The sequence below is a fragment of the Oryzias latipes genome, chromosome 17 (genome assembly GCF_002234675.1).
Source record: "Oryzias latipes chromosome 17, ASM223467v1".
NCBI classification, from domain to species: domain Eukaryota; kingdom Metazoa; phylum Chordata; class Actinopteri; order Beloniformes; family Adrianichthyidae; genus Oryzias; species Oryzias latipes.
Genome location: NC_019875.2, coordinates 22,727,034 through 22,746,751, shown reverse-complemented (window position 1 = coordinate 22,746,751; position 19,718 = coordinate 22,727,034). Strand labels below are relative to the sequence as shown.

Here is a 19,718-nt window from a genome sequence, read left to right as displayed (position 1 = left end):
ATCAGATTAAAAGGGTCAAAATGTTAGCTTGAGAAATTAAAACAAGATGCCTAAATTTGAGTAAGATTTAGGCCATCTTATTAAATATTTTCACCCAAAAATACATATTATTCTGTTTGTTCTATTTGTTTTGGAAGTTGACAAGTTTTAAACAGCAACATTTATTACAAACCTCTTCTTGATATGTCACACTATTTTCCTTCTTCTAACAGTAAAGATGAAATCATGTTCCGATGTCAGTGGGCTCTGATTGATGACATAGGTGATGGAAGGCTATATGTACGGTAGTTATTTTTGTCCCATGTAAACCTGGAGGATGTTACATTGATAGTCTCAGTCAAAGATACTTTAACTCAGAGGTTCATGGATTTGAAGTGAGGAAACGATAGATAAGGTTGCAGAAATACCTGCACTTAACACACAGGTGAATCCGATTGTTTCTTTAGTTTAGGTTTCTTTAGTCCAAACTCGTTTCACAGTAAACAGTTGTTATTTATCACTTTTATTAAGATGTGAGACATTTACATTTCAGTGAGTTGCTGTTTTCATTATTAACAAAGCTCAAGATAATGGGAAAAAAAACAGCACAGTGAGGACCTCACTCCATGTAAGAACTACACAAAAAAGTGTACTTAGTGATGCCAACGATGCAGATCTTCCGTTTTTTTTTACATCTGAAATGTAGCAAAACAGTGGAAAATCTTTCCATCCAATGCAATCAGAGTAAGGAGTTTTTTAAATGAACATAAAAATGCATTTTCCATTATTTCCCACTTTATCTTTCTTCACACATCACATTTAAAATTGCTTAAGTTCTAAATTAAGAGTTTACATTTCAAAAACAAGCTAAACAGTGACATCAACTCGCTTTTATATTACAGATACAAACAGAAAGAACTCCCTTTTTTAATAATACGGTCGTCGTGGATTATTCTGTAAAAGAAACACAAAAGGTAGATTAAATTCTGTGCAAATATTTGGACAGATCTAAGAGATGGTAAACTATTGAACAATGCTTTATGCAAATTTAAACTAGCAAACGACAATTTTGAGAGTTCTGTAGTTGTAAACAAGTTTTAGCAGAAGATTGTTACCAGGGGGTTTGGCCTGAAACGGTAAGCAAGCATCATCCTCTTTCGGAAAGCGTCGTATTCATCGTCACTTTTTGTGAGCTCAGCTGGACGGTCAACCCCGAAACCACCGCCATTTGTGGCTGTAATTCCCCTGGAAAAGATTAAAGACAGAAAGAAAAAACGCATTTATCTCTGTCTGATTTACTGACAACTGAAAGGAAGGTGATGCTGTTTCAGACATATTTTGTGTGTAAAGTCACTATACAAAGCTTCATTCTAAGAAGCTGATGTGTGGATGTATGACAGACTAATTTGGTAAAAGTTTACAAGAAACAGAATTTAGATTATTAGATTATCGTCCTTAAAAATTTAAGATATAAAAAAAATACAGCATGAAAAAACTGAATATTATGTCTGGATTAAATTGAAGGTGAAATTGAAGGTAAAACTGACTAAGAACTGGTATGAAATATTAGTTAATCATTGAGCTGTCCTTGGAGTTTTAAGTATGTATGGTCAGTCAGTCGCACATAAAACTTGAGAAGCATAAAGACGTACTTGTTTACTGGAGCTTTGATTCCTTGTCCTTCACTTCCAAGGCCTTCTCCTTCCTTCCAGCCCATCTTCATGAGCATTCGGAAACCGAGGTTCTCCACTGTCAGCTTAAACTCTTTATACTCAGAATAGTCCGGATCGCGACCCTCCTGCAATTTGAGAAGACAAAAGTGTGCAGACATGTCACAGAGCATGGAAGGCGAGGACAACTTTAGGGATTTGTCTATGCAGCATAGATACAGATACAGATAAAAAAACATCTGCATATCCACAAATCCCCTGGTGTTTATGGTTCCACTGAGAGCTTAAATACCTCTTTCAGTCAATAAGAGATAACCGTCCTAATAGTATACTTGATGGAATTTTTGATAGATATATATTACATTTGTGGTGCTTTTTTTGTTTTGACATTACTAGTTTAGAGCCCTAATGCTATAAGATGCCTGTGGCCTGCCAGAAAAAACAACTCTGCAGCTGTCAGAGATTGTTTAAATGCGACTAATGAGGTCCAACTGGATGCTAAATGCATTTTAGATAGTTTGGGAATTTGTTTAGCTTTTGAGATTGTATATTGTGTGCTCTCATTAAAGGAATAAATGAATAACACAAATCAGAGAAGATCCAATAAGAATCACACATTCATATCTGGATCTTTGATTTTGTTCAAACATTGATCTATTATTCTTTACCCAACCCACCAAAATCATTGGAGTGAGTCTTTACAAAAAATAAGATTGAATCCCAGTTAATGTGAGCATATTAGGTCACACCTTTGTAGCATCACAACATTTTCCCAGAGAACATCTAGAGAAACTTCTTCTCTGTAAAGTTTAGCTTAAATACTCAAGACTGAAATAAATAACTAAATGATTAAGATTTTAAACTAACTACAGCCAAACCCAGTAGTTTTATATAAAAAAACTAAATATAATTTAATTGTAAGAAATTTACTTTGAAATGAGCTTCATAAATAAATCTTTCCTTCTTTAAAGCCTCGTCTTAAAATGTTTTACACAATAATGCAATATGTTACTGTTTACTGTTTTTTTTTTCTACACACAATTACCTCCCAAAGGCTCACAAACACATTTACTAAAAGGAGGACTTACCTTTAGGGCCTTAAAGGTTTCCATGAACTTCTCCAGCTCTTCGGGCGGCAAGAAGTCACCAATAAAATGTTTTCCTTTGCCCATCTCTGTCAGGGATTCTGCCCACTCTAGAAACGCACAAAACAATTTCATCACCACAGAAAAAAAGGGTTATGTGCGTTTATTAAAGCATGAGTTCATGGGGCATGTTCATTTTTACTCTTCCAAAATGTGACTGCAGATATATTAGAAATCCAACGATTATTGTAAGATTTCTGTGCCAAAAAAAGATGTAAAAAAAACGTGACAAACTGTCATTTTTAGCAACCCCCCCTCCAATTAAAAATACATAAAACAAATCAAATTAACCAAAAATGTGTAATAGTAAAAAAAAAAACCACTACATTCAAAGCAATAACACAATAAATGAGTTGGTTTTTCTTTTTAAACTAATTTTCCTCCTCTCCCAGCTCTCCATTTCTAAAATCCTCCCCCAAAACTGTAGCTGAGAGACAGAAAATAGCTTGTCTCTGAAAAAAAAATCTAAATGAAATTGTAAAATTCAATTGCAAAGCTCCTTGAATCAAGAGACAGGGCCCTAAATTGGAAAACCAACTAATCTGACCTTAGAAGCTGCAAATGAGGAGTTAAAAAAATGATCCTGATTAAGACTAAACATTTGAGGAGAAGCACAACAGGTTCAAATGATTTACTTCTGAATCAGCAGCGTTTCTGTATTTTTCTTGGTCTTACCCCTTGTTTTCTCCATTTCCATCTTTCGAAGCTGGTGTTCCCACGTTCCTGCGTCCTGATCGACCTCTTCATCACTGTCGTATTCATGTTGGTGCTCTTTTATGGCTTTCTCCCACATGTTCTGCATTTCTGCCATGGCACGCTTGTGCTTCATTATCATGTCGTACATTTCCTGCATCTGTGGAGAAAACAAAACCCCTGGAGGATCAGAGAGCTGTCCCCGCTGAAAACAAACACTTATTTGATGGACTTTCCTTTTTGCCATGAGAAAAAAAAAAAAAAAGAGAAGCTAAAAACAACACAACACAACACAGGACATCATGGAGCCTGTCTTTGTACCTCTTGTTGTTCTTTAAGTTGTCTTTTCTGGTCCTCAGATAATTCTGTCACCCCCACCAGACCAAGTGGCTTCCCCTTCTTATAACCAAGGCCACTGAGCTCCTGGGCTAAAACAGACGCATCAATCATTCATTTTCAACTGGTAAAAGTCAAATATCCAAAAAATCTATAATTGAAGTGTAGATCATGCTTTCAAAGTAAGTGTAAGTACCAGAAAGAGAGGGAGTGTTCGGGTCTTCGGGGGTAATTTCATTAGGAACAACGATCGGAGGAACCGGTAGCTTGACTTTGTCGTCTTCCGATCCCCATCTGCTCTTTCTCTTCCGTTTAACAGGAGGCGTTTCTGAGCCCTCGTGTGGAGGCCCAGACATGCCGCTCCGTAAAGCAGAGGAACCTTGTAATGGAGGAGCTGCTGGCTGCTGAACGTCTGCTCTGACATTTTCTGCTGGAGGTGAGGAGCTCTGAGGGGCTGTGCCACGATACTCCCGGAGTTTCTCCTTATACAGTTTGTAGGCTGGACTTTGCTTATCATACAAAAAACTGGGGGGGAAAAAGAGGTTTACGGTATATTTGGCGTCAGATATAATATAAGGCTATCAGCAAATAGCATATTAGAAACTGAGCTTAAACCTTTAAGACCAGAGAAGTCGCTGACGACACTAAAATAACCCACACACACACAGTCATAAAGATGTCTGACCTGAAGGCGGGGTTGTCTCGGTTGCGCTCAGCAGCGATGGCTTCCACCTCGGGGCCACTCTCTGCCACAAACCTGGCCAGGTTGTCGACCATTTCCTGGGTTTCTGGGTCCACTGGGGGGGAGACTTTAAGCACCCTATTAGTACTGGAACTCAATTCACACTCTACTACTGTACCGTACTCAACTGGCCCTCTCACACCACCAGTCTAGAGCCAATGGGGATAAGAAGAGGAAAAGGGAGGAGGAGTGAGGGGAACAGGGATGGTGAATGGGGAACTTTATTGATGCAAGGTTTTCAATGGAACAAAATGTAAATAATAATCAAAAGAAAGTGGCAAAAGGCTCTGTCACATATGCCAAAATCTAAATCTCACTTGTAAATGGATGACCTTCTGCACATAAGAATTAATGAAACTTAACCCGATCAGTGTTGCCAAAAAATAGTTTATATTTAAATATAAAGGCCAAAATTGTAAGATTTTTTGATCTTAAGCTATTTAAAAGAAGCAACAACTTTCAATTCTTTGTCAGACAAATTGGTTTAAATAAAGCACCACAGTCAAATGTACTGACTAAAAGACCCACTCTGATCATCTCTTGATCTATTTCAAAGTGTCCCCAGTGGTCTTTTAATAAGGCAATTTTTAGCCAAAATCAAGAAATCTGAGCTGTTTTCTAGGACATAATTTCTGTAGTAGTTCATTAGAAATTTGCCTATGAATTGTGGGCGGGACCGTTGGTCCTGGGCGACCCCACTTACCTTTCCCACCTTGTTGCAGAGAGCTCTCTGTTAACGCGCTCTCAGCCCCTCTCACCCTCAACCTAACATTACCGGAGCAACAAAAATGGCGAGAAATATTGGAGCTATGCAGGCGAACCGTTTTGAGCCAGATGCTATCTCGGACGAGGAAAACAAAGACGGACATGGATCTAGTGGAGCAGAATAGGGAGCTTGTGACCCGCCCAGTATTTTTTCTCTGTCTCTAATACTCTCTTTTCAACGTTTTTTTAAAGAACGCTAAAAACACAATTTGTATCAGAGTGGGTCTTTATGTATTTGCAAATAAATAAACACAAAGCGTAAATCTAAATGCTACGTTCACACTGCAGGGCTTAATGCTCAATTCCGATCTTTTGAAAAAAATCAGATTTTTTTTGCAAGGCCGTTCACGTTTCCAATTAAATCCGAACTTTTGTGATCTCCTGTGTAACCGTGAAATGACCCAGAAGTGACCCGCATGCGCAGAGGAGTACTCAACAGTGAACGACTTTTCGTCGTTTGTGGAAGTAGCTAACATTAACAATGGATGTCAACAACAGTGTTGCCAACAGTGGAGCTCTTTTGGCATTGTTATAGTTATTTTCACAAAGGAGCCAGCACAATTACAATCTTCTCATTTTAAGAAGGCAATGGAGCCAGGATCATCTGTACCCACTGTGTGTGTAATAAGAGAGAGGAGAGAGCGCGTAGAGCGCTGGAGGGAGTGTGTGTGTGTGTGTGTGTGTGTGTGTGTGGGGGGGGGGGCAGCAGAAGTGTGTTGGGTGCGCGCATTCGTGTTCTGTGAAGGAAGGACAACGGTAATAAAAGAAGGCTTCCCCCAGAATAAATGCTACTGACTCTTTATTAACCCCCTCTGGAGAATCTGAGGGTCCGAACAGGGAAGTGAACCCCGAAGGTGGATCCGCTTTCGGTCCTGGAGAAGGTCTCCCCCGCGCTTCTGACCACGGTCGGACAGGAAAAAGGTAATTGCTTCCCTTCCACTTAGTGGTCTCAGCACCATCGTTCGCCATGATTATTGTTTGTTTTCGTTCCCGCTTACTTCAAGCACAATTATGACTTTTGTAGCGTATCAATGACGTACGGGTCGGATACATGTGGCCTGGCCGTACAGACGGAGGTCACATTTGAAAAGATCGGATACGTATCGGATTCAGGACCACATACCCAAGTGGCCTGGGTCGCATTTGAAAAGATCGGATCTGTGTCGTTCAGACTGTCGTGAAAAGATCAGATACAGGTCGCATAGGGGCAAAAAAATCGGAATTGGGTCGTTTCAGCCTGTGGTGTGGACGTAGCCGAAGTCTGTCTCAAATCACATGGTCAGTCAGGTATGCATTGATTCGAAATGTTTAACAACCATACTGCACAGAAATACTACAATAATAAACTATTCAGGGAGGAAACCTAATCAAATTGACAGAATTTTGAGAAGATAAATAGAACTTACTATCATCCAACAGACTCTCAGATCGCTGCAAATTCCTCTTCAATACAGCAACTCTTTTTCTGTAGTAAAGATACTCCAAGCTGCTTTTGTCAAATAAAAAACTGAAAAGACGAATGATAAAACAGTGGTTTAGACAGTAGTTTAGAGCATTCTAAATAGCAAATAAAAGCGTAATAAACTGGACTGAGACACTTTTCCCCCAAACTTACAAGAAAACAGGGTTGTCCTTGTAGTCTTCCATCGCCTTCTTCTCTAGCTCAGACCCTCCTTCCGCCACAAAAGAGGCCATCTTTTCAATAATGAGTCTGGTGTCTGAGTCTTCTGGGGGAGAGACTTTAAGGAGGCTATGAGTACATTTGCTTCATGGGAACAAATGGTAAAAACTTCCACTCACAGGGCAATGGTGCCACTAAATGCAGAAGACTAGATGAAATGTCCGATTTAAAGAACTGTTCCAAGACAGACCAAAAGGTATAGTCCTTGAATTACCTTTCATTTCAAGGAATTTGGAGTAATCACTCTCCTCTTCCTCGTCTTCATCGTCAGGTGAACAAAACGCACTTGGCCTTTGGCTGAGCACTGGACTCTTTTTGAACTGGGAGTAGCTCTTGAACTGACTAAGCATCTTGCTAACTCCAATGCCAGTACGCTGACCAATTAAAATGCTCTTTTTCTGCAAAACGTTATTTCCTGAAGAGCTAGAGGTGGAGGGAGTCTTGGAATCACTGGAGGAATCTGGGCCAAAAGAGCAAAAAATATTTAATTTTGAAGTAAATACAGTACAATAATCCATAATTAAAATACTCCTATTACAGTTTTCTGGATACTTTCCTAATTTTCTTTTCACATCTCAAAGTCTTTATTCTTTGCCATCATTAAAGTCCTACTCTGATCATCTTTTGATCTATTTTTAAAGTGTCCCCAGTGGTCTTTATAATTATGATTATGCCATTTTTGGACAAAATAAAAAGATCTGTTTTTTTTTTTACAGAACATAGTTTCAGCAGAGCTGCAATGGTTCATTAGAAATTCAGCTAAGTGGTGGGTGGGAATATTAATGTGGAGCAACCCCGCCGCCTTTCACTTATTACAGCCCTTCAAATCCCCAACCTAACATTACCAGCGCAACAAAAAGGGTGAGCAATATTGGAGCTATCCAGTCGTACAGTTTAGAGCCAGATACCAGCTCAGATGCGGAAAACAAAGACGTATATGGATCTAGTCGTCTACAAATGGATCAGAACGGAGCGGAGCAGGGAGTCCTGCCGATTGTACGTTTTACATAACAACTACAAACTTTTCCAAACGGGCTCTGCGTGTTTCCATCTGCTCTTGATTCACAACGATTTGAATAAATAAATACTCAGAAATACAAGTTTGATCTAAATTTCTTTATATGTGTTCTTCATTATGAGAAAAATGTTATAAGAACATGTTAAAACAGAAATGGTTGGAATGAGTGTACTAACCAGACACATTGCTAGCCTTTTCTTTCTGCATTTTCATGAACTGTTGTAAGAAGCTTCCATCATTTGCAAACTTATTGGAGTTTGGTCCTTGAGGACCTGGAGAGCTGTTGGATACAAAAATTAAAAAGCTTTTATTATAAATTGAAATATTTCTCCTCAAGGACTAGATTCTAGACTATTAATAATAAACTGACCAAGCACCAGCTTTGCCTCGCACTTGTGTGTGTGACTAAATATCAATAGAAAAGCACAAATACCTTCGAGATGGAGGCGGAGGCTTGCTGTTAGATTCTGCATTCAGTTTTGCTTTCTCTGCCATTTTCGCTTCAATCTCTTTTTTCTTCTGGGCGATCAGTTGTTCTTGACGAAGAATATTTAAGTTCATCTTGTTTTTCTGAGGCTGGCCAGGCTTGGACTTCCATCCTCCACGGCCTAAAGCAAAAAATGACAAAAGAAACTGTGTGGACCTTCTTAATATCATAACATACATACATGTGAATCATTTTATTATCATGTGATTGTTAGCATTTTATTACTTTGTGGATAATTTTCATTTTGTTAAAAATAATATGTATATATTGATTTTTAGAAGCATGGGTCAAATTATTTTTTCTTAGTTTAGTAAGGAATATAATAGTTTTAAATGCTGTTGACTTTACTATTAGTTCATTTTGCAATGAAAACACCAAAGATTGTTGTTAGCTTACCATTGACTGACTGAGCATAGTTGTTATTAGTTTGATTTTATCATTTCTGTCAAAAGCTCTACTAGCGCAGTGACTTCCCGTACAACATTATTGTTTATGTAAAAAGTTGTTGATGTCCAGACAGCGACACTATCCTAGTTCATTTAATTTGAAATATGATTATGCTAGCAGGCGATCTGTTCTGTGTTGCTACTAACTAAGCTAAAGCATTGGCTGAGGGCAGCCACATATGGTTGGCTAAAACGCACCACATTTTAACATACATAAAGCTTCGGGTTAATAATTAAACTAAGGTTTACCTGTCTCACCAGACTCCATAGTAACTCTAAGAAATTTGTATTTAGAAAATAACCAAGCTGGGCAACAAAAAGGCCCGTGAGAGCAAACTGACTCGAGGAATCAAGCAAGACAGAATAAAAAGCATCGAACATCCGGTTTCAACAATTCAAAATAAAAGCATCTCTCAGGATTCTTTTATTGCAATTCTGTTACCGGTATATCTAGCACAAACAATTGTGAAATGTCACAAACATAAAGTTACTAGGAATTAAAACGTATCCTGCCACTCAACACACTACTCTTTAAAAATATTTTGCCTTACACAAACCAGTACATAATTAAGCCAAAATTTAAAAAAAATAAATAAAACCATTAGCATTAACTTTTGTTCAGGTGACACATTTCGAAAATAATATGCCTTTTTTAATAGAAATTTTTTTTAATTAATGGTACTCTGATTGATTAAAGCTTCTGTGAAAAGATACACTTTTTGTTTTTCGCTTTTACTTTAGCAGGACTTCAGTAGTGAGAAAAGTAAAACTAAATCTAAAGTAATTTAGAATTTGTTCCTATATTATTTTAGGGGTTAATGAACGTGACTAACTGCAAATCAGTGCAGTTTTTTTTTTTACAGCAATGGTCGCTGAGATAGCTGGATTGATATTTTTCATTTTTTACGGTGGACATAGTGGTGTTGCAGATTAGGCTCAAACTTTGCACTTGCACTTGCACTTTATGAATTTAATTTAATTTAATTTAATTTAATTTAATTTAATTTAATTTAATTTAATTTAATTTAATTTAATTTAATTTAATTTAATTAAGTTAAGTTAATTTAAGTTGATTTACGTTATTTTATTTTGAAAGTCAATGTTAAAGCGGAAGCTTTCCTCTCTCAGTCACATGATGTTTGATGTCTTCACTTTTCCTCTCAGCGAACTCAAACTGGGGTTTTCTTGTCCTTTACCGCTCTCCGTCCACACCGTTACTCTTCAACTCCTGAAAATGGCTGAAGCCCCTCCACGGCCCTGCCGGTTTTTCTGTCACCGGTGCTCAGCAGAGGTTACACCCCGTTTACCAGTAAGAACCTCACAGGCACAACAGTCAGTAGGAAAGCGGAGAAAATGCGTGTTATCTAAATATGAGTGTGTTAGATCAACAGACGTCCACGCGCTGCTGCTGTTAGGCTATACCTGTTTAGCTAACCTGTCAGTCAATGTCAGTAACGAAGTTGGCAGGCAGAGACTCCAGTTATCCCTCTGTATTTACATACATACACTTTCAAAATGGGAACATTTGGGACAAAACCAAGGCCAGCTTTCACAGATCAACACTGTTAACTGTCTCGTGGCGTTTTCTGACCACAAGCTAACAAACAGAAAATTCCATTTGTTTTTAATGTCATAAATGTATTCAGGTTTCTCCAGAAATATTTGAACTGGTTTGTTTTCTGTGACCTTGAGTCTGTGTTTGAAACTGGTTTGGGTCAGATGGCGCTTTGACTCTTTGACAGCATGCTGTCATGCTTTTCATGGGAAACTTCTTGATTGTTACAGTAACCTTTGCTTTATTCAGTCGACTGTTTAGCTGTGTGATTGTGTTTTACTAAGGAAGTACTGGCAAAGTGTTTTTATGTATTCTAGGCAAATATCTAAAAAACAAAGGAGTTTATTTTTCTAAAGGTCTAGTTCTGTTTTTTTTTTTAAATAGTGTAGGTATTTTAACAGACTAACTAAATTCAGATTTCTAAGGATTTTAACTGTCAGATTAGCATAATACATTAAAAAAAATGTAATTATCTTGGACCTATAGACATCCTACAGATAAATATTTGTGGTATTATGACATAATATGATATTGTATTTTTTTTATAGGACTACACATGTCCAAGATGTAATTCTGGTTTTATCGAGGAGCTACCAGAAGAAATAAGGTGTGAATTGTTGCTATTATTCAAATATGTGTGGTGCACATTTATTTGTTTTGTATTTTGTGTTACATTTTAAACTTTCTTCAGCTCTGAAAATAGGTCAGCATCCACTTCCTCTGCCAGTGACCAGAATCGTCAGTCCTTTGAGGTAAGAGGGACTTAAAGACCCACTCCAATAAAAGTTTCTTGGTGTTTTTAAGCATCTTCTTGTAGCATTTTTCTCATGATTGAGGACACATATAACGGAAATTAAGATTACAACTGAATTTCTGACTATTTCTTTGTTCAAATCAGGAGCAGACGAAAAATATTACATTTAAAAAAGCTTGTAGTTGTTGTGTACAAATGATAATCGGCTGGCCACAAGTTTCTTGCTCTGGTCCAGACCGATGCATCCATTTTTAGACACCTAGATCCATGTATGTATTTGTTTTCCGCATCTGGATCCAAACCGTAAGGCTGGATCGCCATTTTTGTTGCACCGGTAGTGTTAGGTTGGGGTTTAAAGGGGCTGTAAGCTTGTAAAAAAGGGATGATGGGGAATGAGGGCGTGCTAACTCCATGCCGACAGTCCTGCCCACAACTCAGAGTCAACTTTCTAATGAACTACTGCCGCTCTGTAGAAACTATGTCCTAGAAAACAACACAGGCTTTTTGATTTTGCCTTAAAACGGCACAATCATAATTTAAAAACCACTAGGAATGCCTTTAAAAAAGATGAAAAGATAATCGTTGTGGGGGCTTTAGTAAGTGTTTTTTTTCTATGGAAAAAGTCTAAGTCGTTTTTGGACCTTGACTCTGTGGTTCTTTGCAGGACATGGATCACCAGCACTTCTTCACATTTCCCTCTGGATACGGTCCGTTCGCCCTCGGCATCTTCGATGATAACTTTGACGTCCGAGCGCGGTTACCCTCAGAGGATAACAGAGAGGCAGAAAACAGGAGAGAAAGGGAAATGGCATCGCGGCAACGATACAGTGCACGGCAACCACGTGGTCGCTACTTTCCTCGGCGACAGGGTACGCGCCATGAGGGAGTGCCCACATTAGAGGGGTGAGACATTTGTCGTGGCGGTGCGTGTGTGGTACAAGTACAATCCAAAAATAAGAATACTGTAAAAAGTTACATTTTTGTCAGTCATTTAAAAAAGGGAAACATTTATTTAGTACACATTTGTTTCACGAAAATTTAACATTTCAAGTCTTTAATTCTTATACTTTTAAGGTTAAGGTTTACAGGTAGTAAAAACCCTTAATTTCTATGTCAGAAAATTAGATTATTCTGAAAAAAGGCAATTTTCTATACACACTGTGCCACACCTTAATTCTACTCACCTACAAAGGTTTCCTAAACCTCTAAATGATGAAACCTGAAAAAGAGTCGGGAGCTTGTGAGTTAAAAGTGGATTAATTGAGTATTTGGCAGAAATAATCATTCATGGTATTAAAGGCAGCAGAGGAAGAAAAATATTGTTACTCCTATTTAAGCAAGAAACAAATTAGAGACTTTAAAAACAAAAATGACGCTGCAGAAAATCATTTAGTTTCTATCATAAGTGTGTATTACACAGGTGTAATGCTTCATTTTCAATTCACTTCATTTGTAAAGGACCAGTTCATAATTCAGGCAGTTTCAAACTGTTATACAAAAAACAAAAAATATTTTAATTGAGCCTGATAATTCCAAAAAGAAAGCCCAGACTGTTTTAATTGTATATCGATGGCCTATTTTAGTGACCGACAGATTTGGTGTCATCTCTGTACCGAGCACACACAAAGTGACTGTGAGGAAGAAAACCTCTTCTTAATGGGAGATTAGAAAGAAACAGAACCAGATTGAGTCAGGAGGACCACCTGCTGTGGCCGGCTGGGGTCTAGATTACAAGGAAAAGACGCACTAAAGCAAAAAATACTGAAAACAACGCGACGAACAACCAGCAATGAGGACACATCTGTTATTAGACACAAAAACATGTTAGTAGCATGTCAGTTATGCAGCAAAAAGGCAGTGAAAGAACAGAATGGGAAAAATAAATAATTAAAAAAGCATCGGAACATCTGTTGTAACACAAAATCTGTTATCATAAGTTCAAAGTTTGTACAAAACCACATTTTCTTCATTTTTTTAGTTGTGTAAACACATCCTTCCATCACTTCCATGACATATTTTGTACTTAGCTGCCTTTAGATCTAGATCCTACATCTGCTGTCACAGCTTCATTAAACTGAGCTGCTCTGTATTTACTGACACAATAAAGCACATTTTAAATCAAACAAACTAACTGGTGTTGTTACTGGTGGTAGTCTAGTCGAGTCTAACTTGCTACACTTTCTTTTTTTCTTACAGAATTATCCAACAGCTGGTCAATGGAATCATAGCACCTACAGCCATGCCGAATATAGGGATGGGATCATGGCAAGTTCAAGCACAATTGAGCCATTTTTGTATGTTTGTTTTACTTATCAGTAATCATTTGTACTTTTCTTTTCTTCATTTGCAGGGGTATGCTGCATTCCAACCCCATGGACTATGCCTGGGGAGCTAATGGTCTAGACGCAATCATAACACAAGTACGATTAAAAGCTCTAAATTATCATGGACTTGCTGTACCTTTTCAGACAATTACACCAGGAAAGATGCATTTAAAAAAATATTCAAATAATAAATTATGAAAACGGCGGTAATCCTTCCCAACTGAAATTCTGTTGTGTGCCCCTTTCTGAAGTTGTTGAACCAGTTTGAAAACACCGGCCCCCCTCCTGCAGACCGAGAAAGAATCAAGAGTTTACCGACAATATCCATCACACAGGAACACATCAGTAAGTTCTCCAAACGTTCAGTTTTTCTCCCCTATCAGACCTCCTTGTGCTCACTTGATTGCATGTTGCTCTCTATGCGGTCAAATCAGAAAATAAAAAAAAATTGGAAAACAGATTTAACCCCTTGATCAAGCATCAAACCGCTCTGACTTCAAAATTGCATTAATTAAGCATCTATTTGAAGCAAAAACATAAGGGATTTTTTTTCATAGCTGGAAATAAATTGAGCTTCAGGGGGTTAAACTCGAAACTACACATTTGAAACTTGAAGAAAATATCAAAAAATTTGGAAAATAAAATTTTACTTTTGAAAAAGTAAAATTAAAAATAAAACTCTTGATTTGATCTAAAGTAAAGAGAGTGTGATTGCATTAACTCAAATGTTATATTGTTGTGTTTGCATATGCAGGTGCTGGCTTAGAGTGCCCCGTGTGCAAAGAAGACTACAGTATTGATGAGCGGGTTAGACAACTACCATGCAACCATTTGTTTCATAACGACTGCATAGTGCCATGGCTGGAGCAGGTATGCATGTCTAACATAGATGCCTCACATAGAAGTGCAACCGGACTTGTTTCTTGTGTTTCTACTGCGCCTGTGACCATTTTCTGCTGGAGCATGTCGGGTGTCTGGTTGGTCCCGTTGAAGGCGATCTGGTGAATAACTTGTCGATCCTCTTTTCCTGACAGCACGATACCTGTCCTGTGTGCAGGAAGAGTCTAAGTGGACAGAACACAGCCACAGACCCCCAAGAGTTATCAGGAATGAACTTTTCTCCTTCCTCGTCCTCCTCTTCCTCCCCAAGCTCTCCCAGTAATCACAATGCTGCCAGCAACTCATAGGTTTCTTCCACTCCTAAAAAAAAGACCCCAAAACAAATCAGGTGAGACCCAGCAGCTCCTCTCTCCTGCTGAGGAGGTTCATTCTGGGATTCAAACTTGACTTTTAGCATCATTCCTCCCCCTCTGCTGCACAGATTATTGTTCCTGCTCCTGCTGCTATTTGTGCTGAGTGCTTGAGGATTTTAACTGAGGATATAAAATATGAATTGAACTATAAGATTTTGAACTTGAGTTAAAGTTGAGCCCCACAGTGGACTGCTTTTGGGCTGAAAGAAGTCCTCGCCTCAAGGCCGGGACACATGTTTGTCTGTTTTTTAAGGCAGGATGCTCTATTATTTAAGATTTTGCCTTTGGTGTGGTGGAGAGTCCATAGATGTGTAGAAATGAAAATGCATTTCCAAATATCAACTAGACTCAAACCTCATAGAAAAAAAAATTGTTTTGGTTTGTAACTTATTCTTGCACTTTTATTTTGCACACTATTCTGTCTGATGATGGGAATTTGACTTCATATATACAATTGTACATACAAATGTTTTTTTTTTTACTTGTTACATTTAATAAATATTTGAACACACATTTATTTCTTATTAGACCTCAGTTGTTATAAAAGGTGAAAGTACATTTTCATCTTGATTGATTAAAGACACAATTTTAATAAAATAAATTCTTGTGAAGTGTTTCACTAAACCCAAGTGTTCAAATAAAACACTTTTTTTTTAAAGATTAGAAGATAAAACAGGAAAAAGTCATGGGATTGTCTTATTTGTGTGAAACTAGTCAAGTAATGTTCAACGAAATGTTACTTGCTGTATTTTTGTATAGTCACAATAAAGTGTTAAGATCAAGATTTCACATTTTTAATAAAGTTTTATAGTTTGAATTATGTGGTGCAGTGATGTTCATCCTCTTGGACTAAATTTTTGGTTGCTCTTTTATTATAAGAAAAACCAACAATAGTCTCTCAAAGAACACAAAACGGACTCTTCTTCTTCGTCTTTTGGCTGCTTCCTTTTAGGGGTCACTCCAGCCAATCATCTGTCTCCATCTAACCCTATTCTGTCCATCCTCTGAGGTGGGAGAGTGATTATGAGTGTAAACGAATATGCTGAGGTGTGAGTCAACAGGAAAGAGGCCAAGAGGAAGACCAAAGAAGAAAGTTCATGGATGTAATTAAGATTGGAGAATGGATAGGATCTGGCATGAATCCTTCAGAAGAACAGCTTGATTCATTCCTGATCCTATCCATCCTCATCGCTCTCAAAAAGAACCTCAAGATCTTTATCTCTGGCTGCTGTCTCTTCATCAGAGTCTTTAAACCAACAAAGTGGCTGCTCTCACCGCAGTCTTCAAAACCTTTCCTTTCATTCTTGATGACAGGTTTAAGTCACCTGAAGCCTTCCTGCACCCATTCCAACCTGCTTAAACACGCTTCTTCGCCTCTTTCCCACACCTGATTGGTCCTAAGTCCTAAAGTCTTCCATCTTCTTCACCCTTTGCTCCTTGTAACTTCACTTGACTTCCTCTAAGTCGTCTCATGCCCCCCAGTTCCATCTGGATGAAGCCGATCTGTTACACTGTTCAAACATGTAGTTGTAGAGTTAGATAAGCTAGATCTTCTTAAACAATCCTGGTACATCACCTGTCCGTCCTGGAAGAGGATCCCTCCTTCATGTGGACATCCCTGAGGTTTCTTTTTTTCTTTCTTTCCTGGAATCTGTTTTTTATAATGAGTTTTTACTTACAGAGGAGGGTTCAAAGGGCAGGGAGGCCCAGTTTTGTTTAGTTTGTTTAGTTTCTCAATCAGCTATTGTATTTTATAACTGATTTTATGTTTTGTACAATTATTGAAGCCCGTTGAGACAGTGTTGTAATATTGGGCTATATAAATAAAATTGAAATGAATTAATTCCATATATACTCTGTCTTTCTGCAGTTGGGCTTCTTTCCTCTCCTTTCCAGAGCACACCTCCACCTGATCAGATGTTCCTCCACCTGCTTCCTGTTCTCATCACCAATCACAGTAACATCTGCAAACATCGTGATCCACAAAGATTCCTTTTTAATCTCATCTCTCAGTCTGCCCATCACCACAATAAAGGAGAAGGAGCTCAAAGCTGTCCCACCTCCACCTTGAACTCCTCTGCTACACCCACATCACATCTCACCACTGTGTTACGGCTCACATACAGGCCGTGCACAATAACAACCTACTTCTCTGCCACTTCCACAAACTACAGCTCCTCTCTCTGTTCTCTGTCGTGGACTTTTTCCAGATCTACAAAGACAGTGCAGCTCCTAACAACCTTCTCTGTTCTTCTCCAGCGGCATCCTCAAAGCAATATTTGCATCTTTGGAACTCATTTTCTGCATGAAACTATTCGGTTGCTCACAAATGCTCATCTCTGACTGCAGCCTAGCTTCTGCTTCTCTTTCCCATAACTCATCAAGTGACGGATCAGCTTTATTCCTCTGTAGTTTCCACAACTGAATATCTTACAACTTATAAGTAATAAAAAAAAACTTAATGAAAGTCCAACAATGACAGTCAGGATTTATTTTTGAAAAAAATCTAAAAATTAATCATTTAAAAAACAACTGACTGATGAAAAAGGCCAGAAACGGTTTTACTATTTAACAAACCCATTAGATTGAGATGCCTTTGAATTAGCATCACAGGTGTTTTTCATCTGTAATCAGTTTAGACTGCCTGTTAAAAGAGAGACTGGTGCACCATGAACACGGATCACAGAAAGAAGAAGAAAGTTGTCTAAGGAGAATAAAATGAAAATCAAAGATAAGAAGCTAGAGGTAAAGGCTGTAAGGTCAATGCAAAGCAGCTGCATGTTCCTGGGAAGTTTATACGCCTCAGGACTGGAAAACCTCCCTGGACATGGCAAGAGAAAAATGTCAGACAGATCGAAGAGACAAAGGATATTAATAGTCATCAAAAAGCCTAAAACGCCCTCCAAAGTAAGTAAAGGTGACCTCCAAAATCAACATCAGTGTTTATGGAAGATAACCAAAGAGGACAACACTATTGACTGTAAATAATGAAAGGGACTCTTCCAATTTGTTGAGCTCCATACCTAAGGGAGAAGACGTATGAGACAAATCTGCAGTTCTTTGGTAACATGAACATCATGTTTACAAATGAAGCCTGCCAAGAAAATAAGACTGCTGCTACTGCTTTGCTATGATTTGGGGTCAACATTTAGCAGACAGTCTGGAAACAGTGTAGGCTGCCTAAGAAATCATTAAACTTTTAGAAATAATCATCACCTGACCCTAAATCAGAGCTTCAAAGAAATAGAGTACAGAGTAAACTCAGTAAACTATGCTTTATTTCTTAGATTTAAAAAAAATCCTGTTCCAGATGTCAGCATTTTATTTTGAATAAATTAGGTATTTTCAGCTGTGGATATAAAAAGCGCTTAGGTTGGTCAGACAAGGCCATTTATACGACCCAGACAGAACGGGCACTCTGTTAGAAAAACACACAAGTATCACATCCTCTCAGGAAGTGTAATTTATAGCAAACTGGGGGAAGACTTGAATACGTGAGGTTTTATTTATCTCCCCCAGCTTTTGGGACATCCATGTGTCTTTGTGCCACACCCATAAGGTCATCAGTTAATCTTCCTTAAGTAGGTTAAGATGCTTCACTTTGATCAATGGAAGAACCCAATCCGAACGGGTTTCCTCCACCTGTGAGAAGCTGAAACCTGTTTTTAGGTCTTTTCTTTCTGTTGTAAATGGATTACGGTTACTTGTTGATCTGAATTTTGTTAACAAATGCAAAGACCATCACTGTACTTACAGAAATGCATTGAGCAGCTGATTAGTTTTAGCATAAAGAAAAAAAAGAAGAGTGCAAAGAAGCCGAGAATTTATGAAGTTTTTGCAAGAATGAAAGAACTTGGGGAATTCTTGAAATCAGGTGTTGCTGTTACAGAGACAGTCTGATATCTGGGTTTTGGATGCTTTTTGCATGACCAGTGGGAACTGTTTTTTTCTTGCTGAACTGTGCATCCGTTCAAAATTAAACTCAACCAAAACTAGATCATTTGCTAGAAAGCAGGTTAACTACTTTATCTCCACTGCTGCAATGGAGCACTCAATTATGATGGCCTCAATGTGTATGAATGCTGCCCTGTGCTTCTGCAGCTGAGGTTAGTGGAATGGACATTCAAACTATAGCACATTTGGGTAGCATGGTGGTGTAGTCTCACCTTACAGCGAGAAGGCCCTTGTTTGAATCCAAGATGGGTCCTTTCTGAGTGGGGTTTGCATGTTCTCCTCGTGCATGGGGAACTCTGGTTTCCTCCTGCAGTCCAAAAACATACTTAATGGGTTAATTGACGATTTCAAATTGTCCTATGGGCGTGAATGTAGGTGTGCATGAGTGTGAGGCCCTGCAGCAGACTGGCAAGCTATTTGGGATGTATACCCGGCCTTCGCCCAACAGTAGCTGGGATAGGCTCTGGCAACCCTGTGACCCAAAAAGGGATTTAGCGGGTTCTGAAGATGGATGGACTTCAAGTTACACTCATATGTTTATCTGTTGTAAAGGCATACAGACTGGCCTTTTAATTATGATTATTCAGTAAATCACAAAGCCTGTCATGTAATTCATCAGAAATTCGCCACTGAATTGTGGGTGAGACTGTTGGCAAAGAAGTCAGCCTCGTCTGATATCCCATCATCCCCTTGTTTAAACTCTCTCCCTCTAGCTTACAGCACCATCACAATCCCCAATCTAACATTAGCGGTGCAGTAAATATGGTGAGCAATATTGGAGCCATCCAGCTGCACAGTTTTGAACCAGATGCCAGCTCGGACGAGGAAAATGCAGACGTACATGGATGTAGTCGTCCACAAGTGGACACATCAGAATGGTGTGGAGCAGAGAGCTTATGGAATGCTGACTCTAGGT

General features: G+C 38.5%; 2 protein-coding genes and 1 long non-coding RNA gene across 6 annotated transcripts; 1 reads left to right on the top strand and 2 right to left on the bottom strand.

Moving 5' to 3' along the window:
- Window positions 1-485: 485 nt before the first annotated feature.
- Window positions 486-11,992, bottom strand: sugp1 (SURP and G-patch domain containing 1). 3 transcript variants are annotated; one of them, XM_023965736.1, is made up of 14 exons: window positions 11,913-11,992; window positions 8,463-8,637; window positions 8,206-8,309; window positions 7,226-7,471; window positions 6,946-7,069; window positions 6,737-6,837; window positions 4,509-4,632; window positions 4,020-4,348; window positions 3,809-3,915; window positions 3,470-3,647; window positions 2,738-2,844; window positions 1,632-1,777; window positions 1,095-1,224; window positions 486-933 (listed from the first exon to the last, which is right to left on the bottom strand). In XM_023965736.1, exons 1-14 carry the CDS (start codon window positions 11,938-11,940, stop codon window positions 907-909), a joined length of 1,926 nt encoding a protein of 641 aa, XP_023821504.1. In that variant the 5' UTR covers window positions 11,941-11,992; the 3' UTR covers window positions 486-906. The 3 variants fall into 3 exon arrangements, with proteins under 3 accessions (XP_023821504.1, XP_023821505.1, XP_023821506.1); XM_023965737.1 differs by lacking the exon at window positions 11,913-11,992 and adding an exon at window positions 9,212-9,340 and having other exon boundaries at window positions 781-933; XM_023965738.1 differs by lacking the exon at window positions 11,913-11,992 and adding an exon at window positions 8,913-9,321 and having other exon boundaries at window positions 781-933.
- On the top strand, window positions 10,104-15,665 carry LOC101164752 (E3 ubiquitin-protein ligase RNF126). 2 transcript variants are annotated; one of them, XM_011486712.3, is made up of 9 exons: window positions 10,104-10,271; window positions 11,066-11,124; window positions 11,221-11,269; window positions 11,936-12,174; window positions 13,468-13,536; window positions 13,622-13,691; window positions 13,847-13,940; window positions 14,350-14,465; window positions 14,630-15,665. In XM_011486712.3, the coding sequence occupies exons 1-9, from the start codon at window positions 10,197-10,199 to the stop codon at window positions 14,780-14,782; spliced, it is 924 nt and encodes a 307-aa protein (XP_011485014.1). In that variant the 5' UTR covers window positions 10,104-10,196; the 3' UTR covers window positions 14,783-15,665. The 2 variants fall into 2 exon arrangements, with proteins under 2 accessions (XP_011485014.1, XP_004079240.1); XM_004079192.4 differs by having other exon boundaries at window positions 10,107-10,271; window positions 11,209-11,269.
- Window positions 12,262-19,506, bottom strand: LOC110016891. Its single transcript, XR_002292194.1, has 2 exons — window positions 19,015-19,506; window positions 12,262-12,490 (listed from the first exon to the last, which is right to left on the bottom strand). It is a non-coding gene; the product is annotated as an uncharacterized LOC110016891 (long non-coding RNA).
- Between the last annotated feature and the right edge of the window lie 212 nt (window positions 19,507-19,718).

Excerpts from the sequence above, each read along its gene's own strand:
- LOC101164752 (XM_004079192.4), top strand. The coding sequence starts at position 10,197 with ATGGCTGAAGCCCCTCCACGGCCCTGCCGGTTTTTCTGTCACCGGTGC. Across the intron at positions 13,537-13,621 it reads AATATAGGGATGGGATCATG|GGGTATGCTGCATTCCAACC; the intron begins GCAAGTTCAAGC and ends CTTCATTTGCAG. Across the intron at positions 14,466-14,629 it reads TAGTGCCATGGCTGGAGCAG|CACGATACCTGTCCTGTGTG; the intron begins GTATGCATGTCT and ends TTTTCCTGACAG.
- sugp1 (XM_023965736.1), bottom strand. The coding sequence starts at position 11,940 with ATGTCCTGCAAAGAACCACAGAGTCAAG. Across the intron at positions 2,845-3,469 it reads GGAAATGGAGAAAACAAGGG|AGTGGGCAGAATCCCTGACA; the intron begins GTAAGACCAAGA and ends GTGCGTTTCTAG. Across the intron at positions 934-1,094 it reads GTTTCAGGCCAAACCCCCTG|AATAATCCACGACGACCGTA; the intron begins GTAACAATCTTC and ends TTTCTTTTACAG.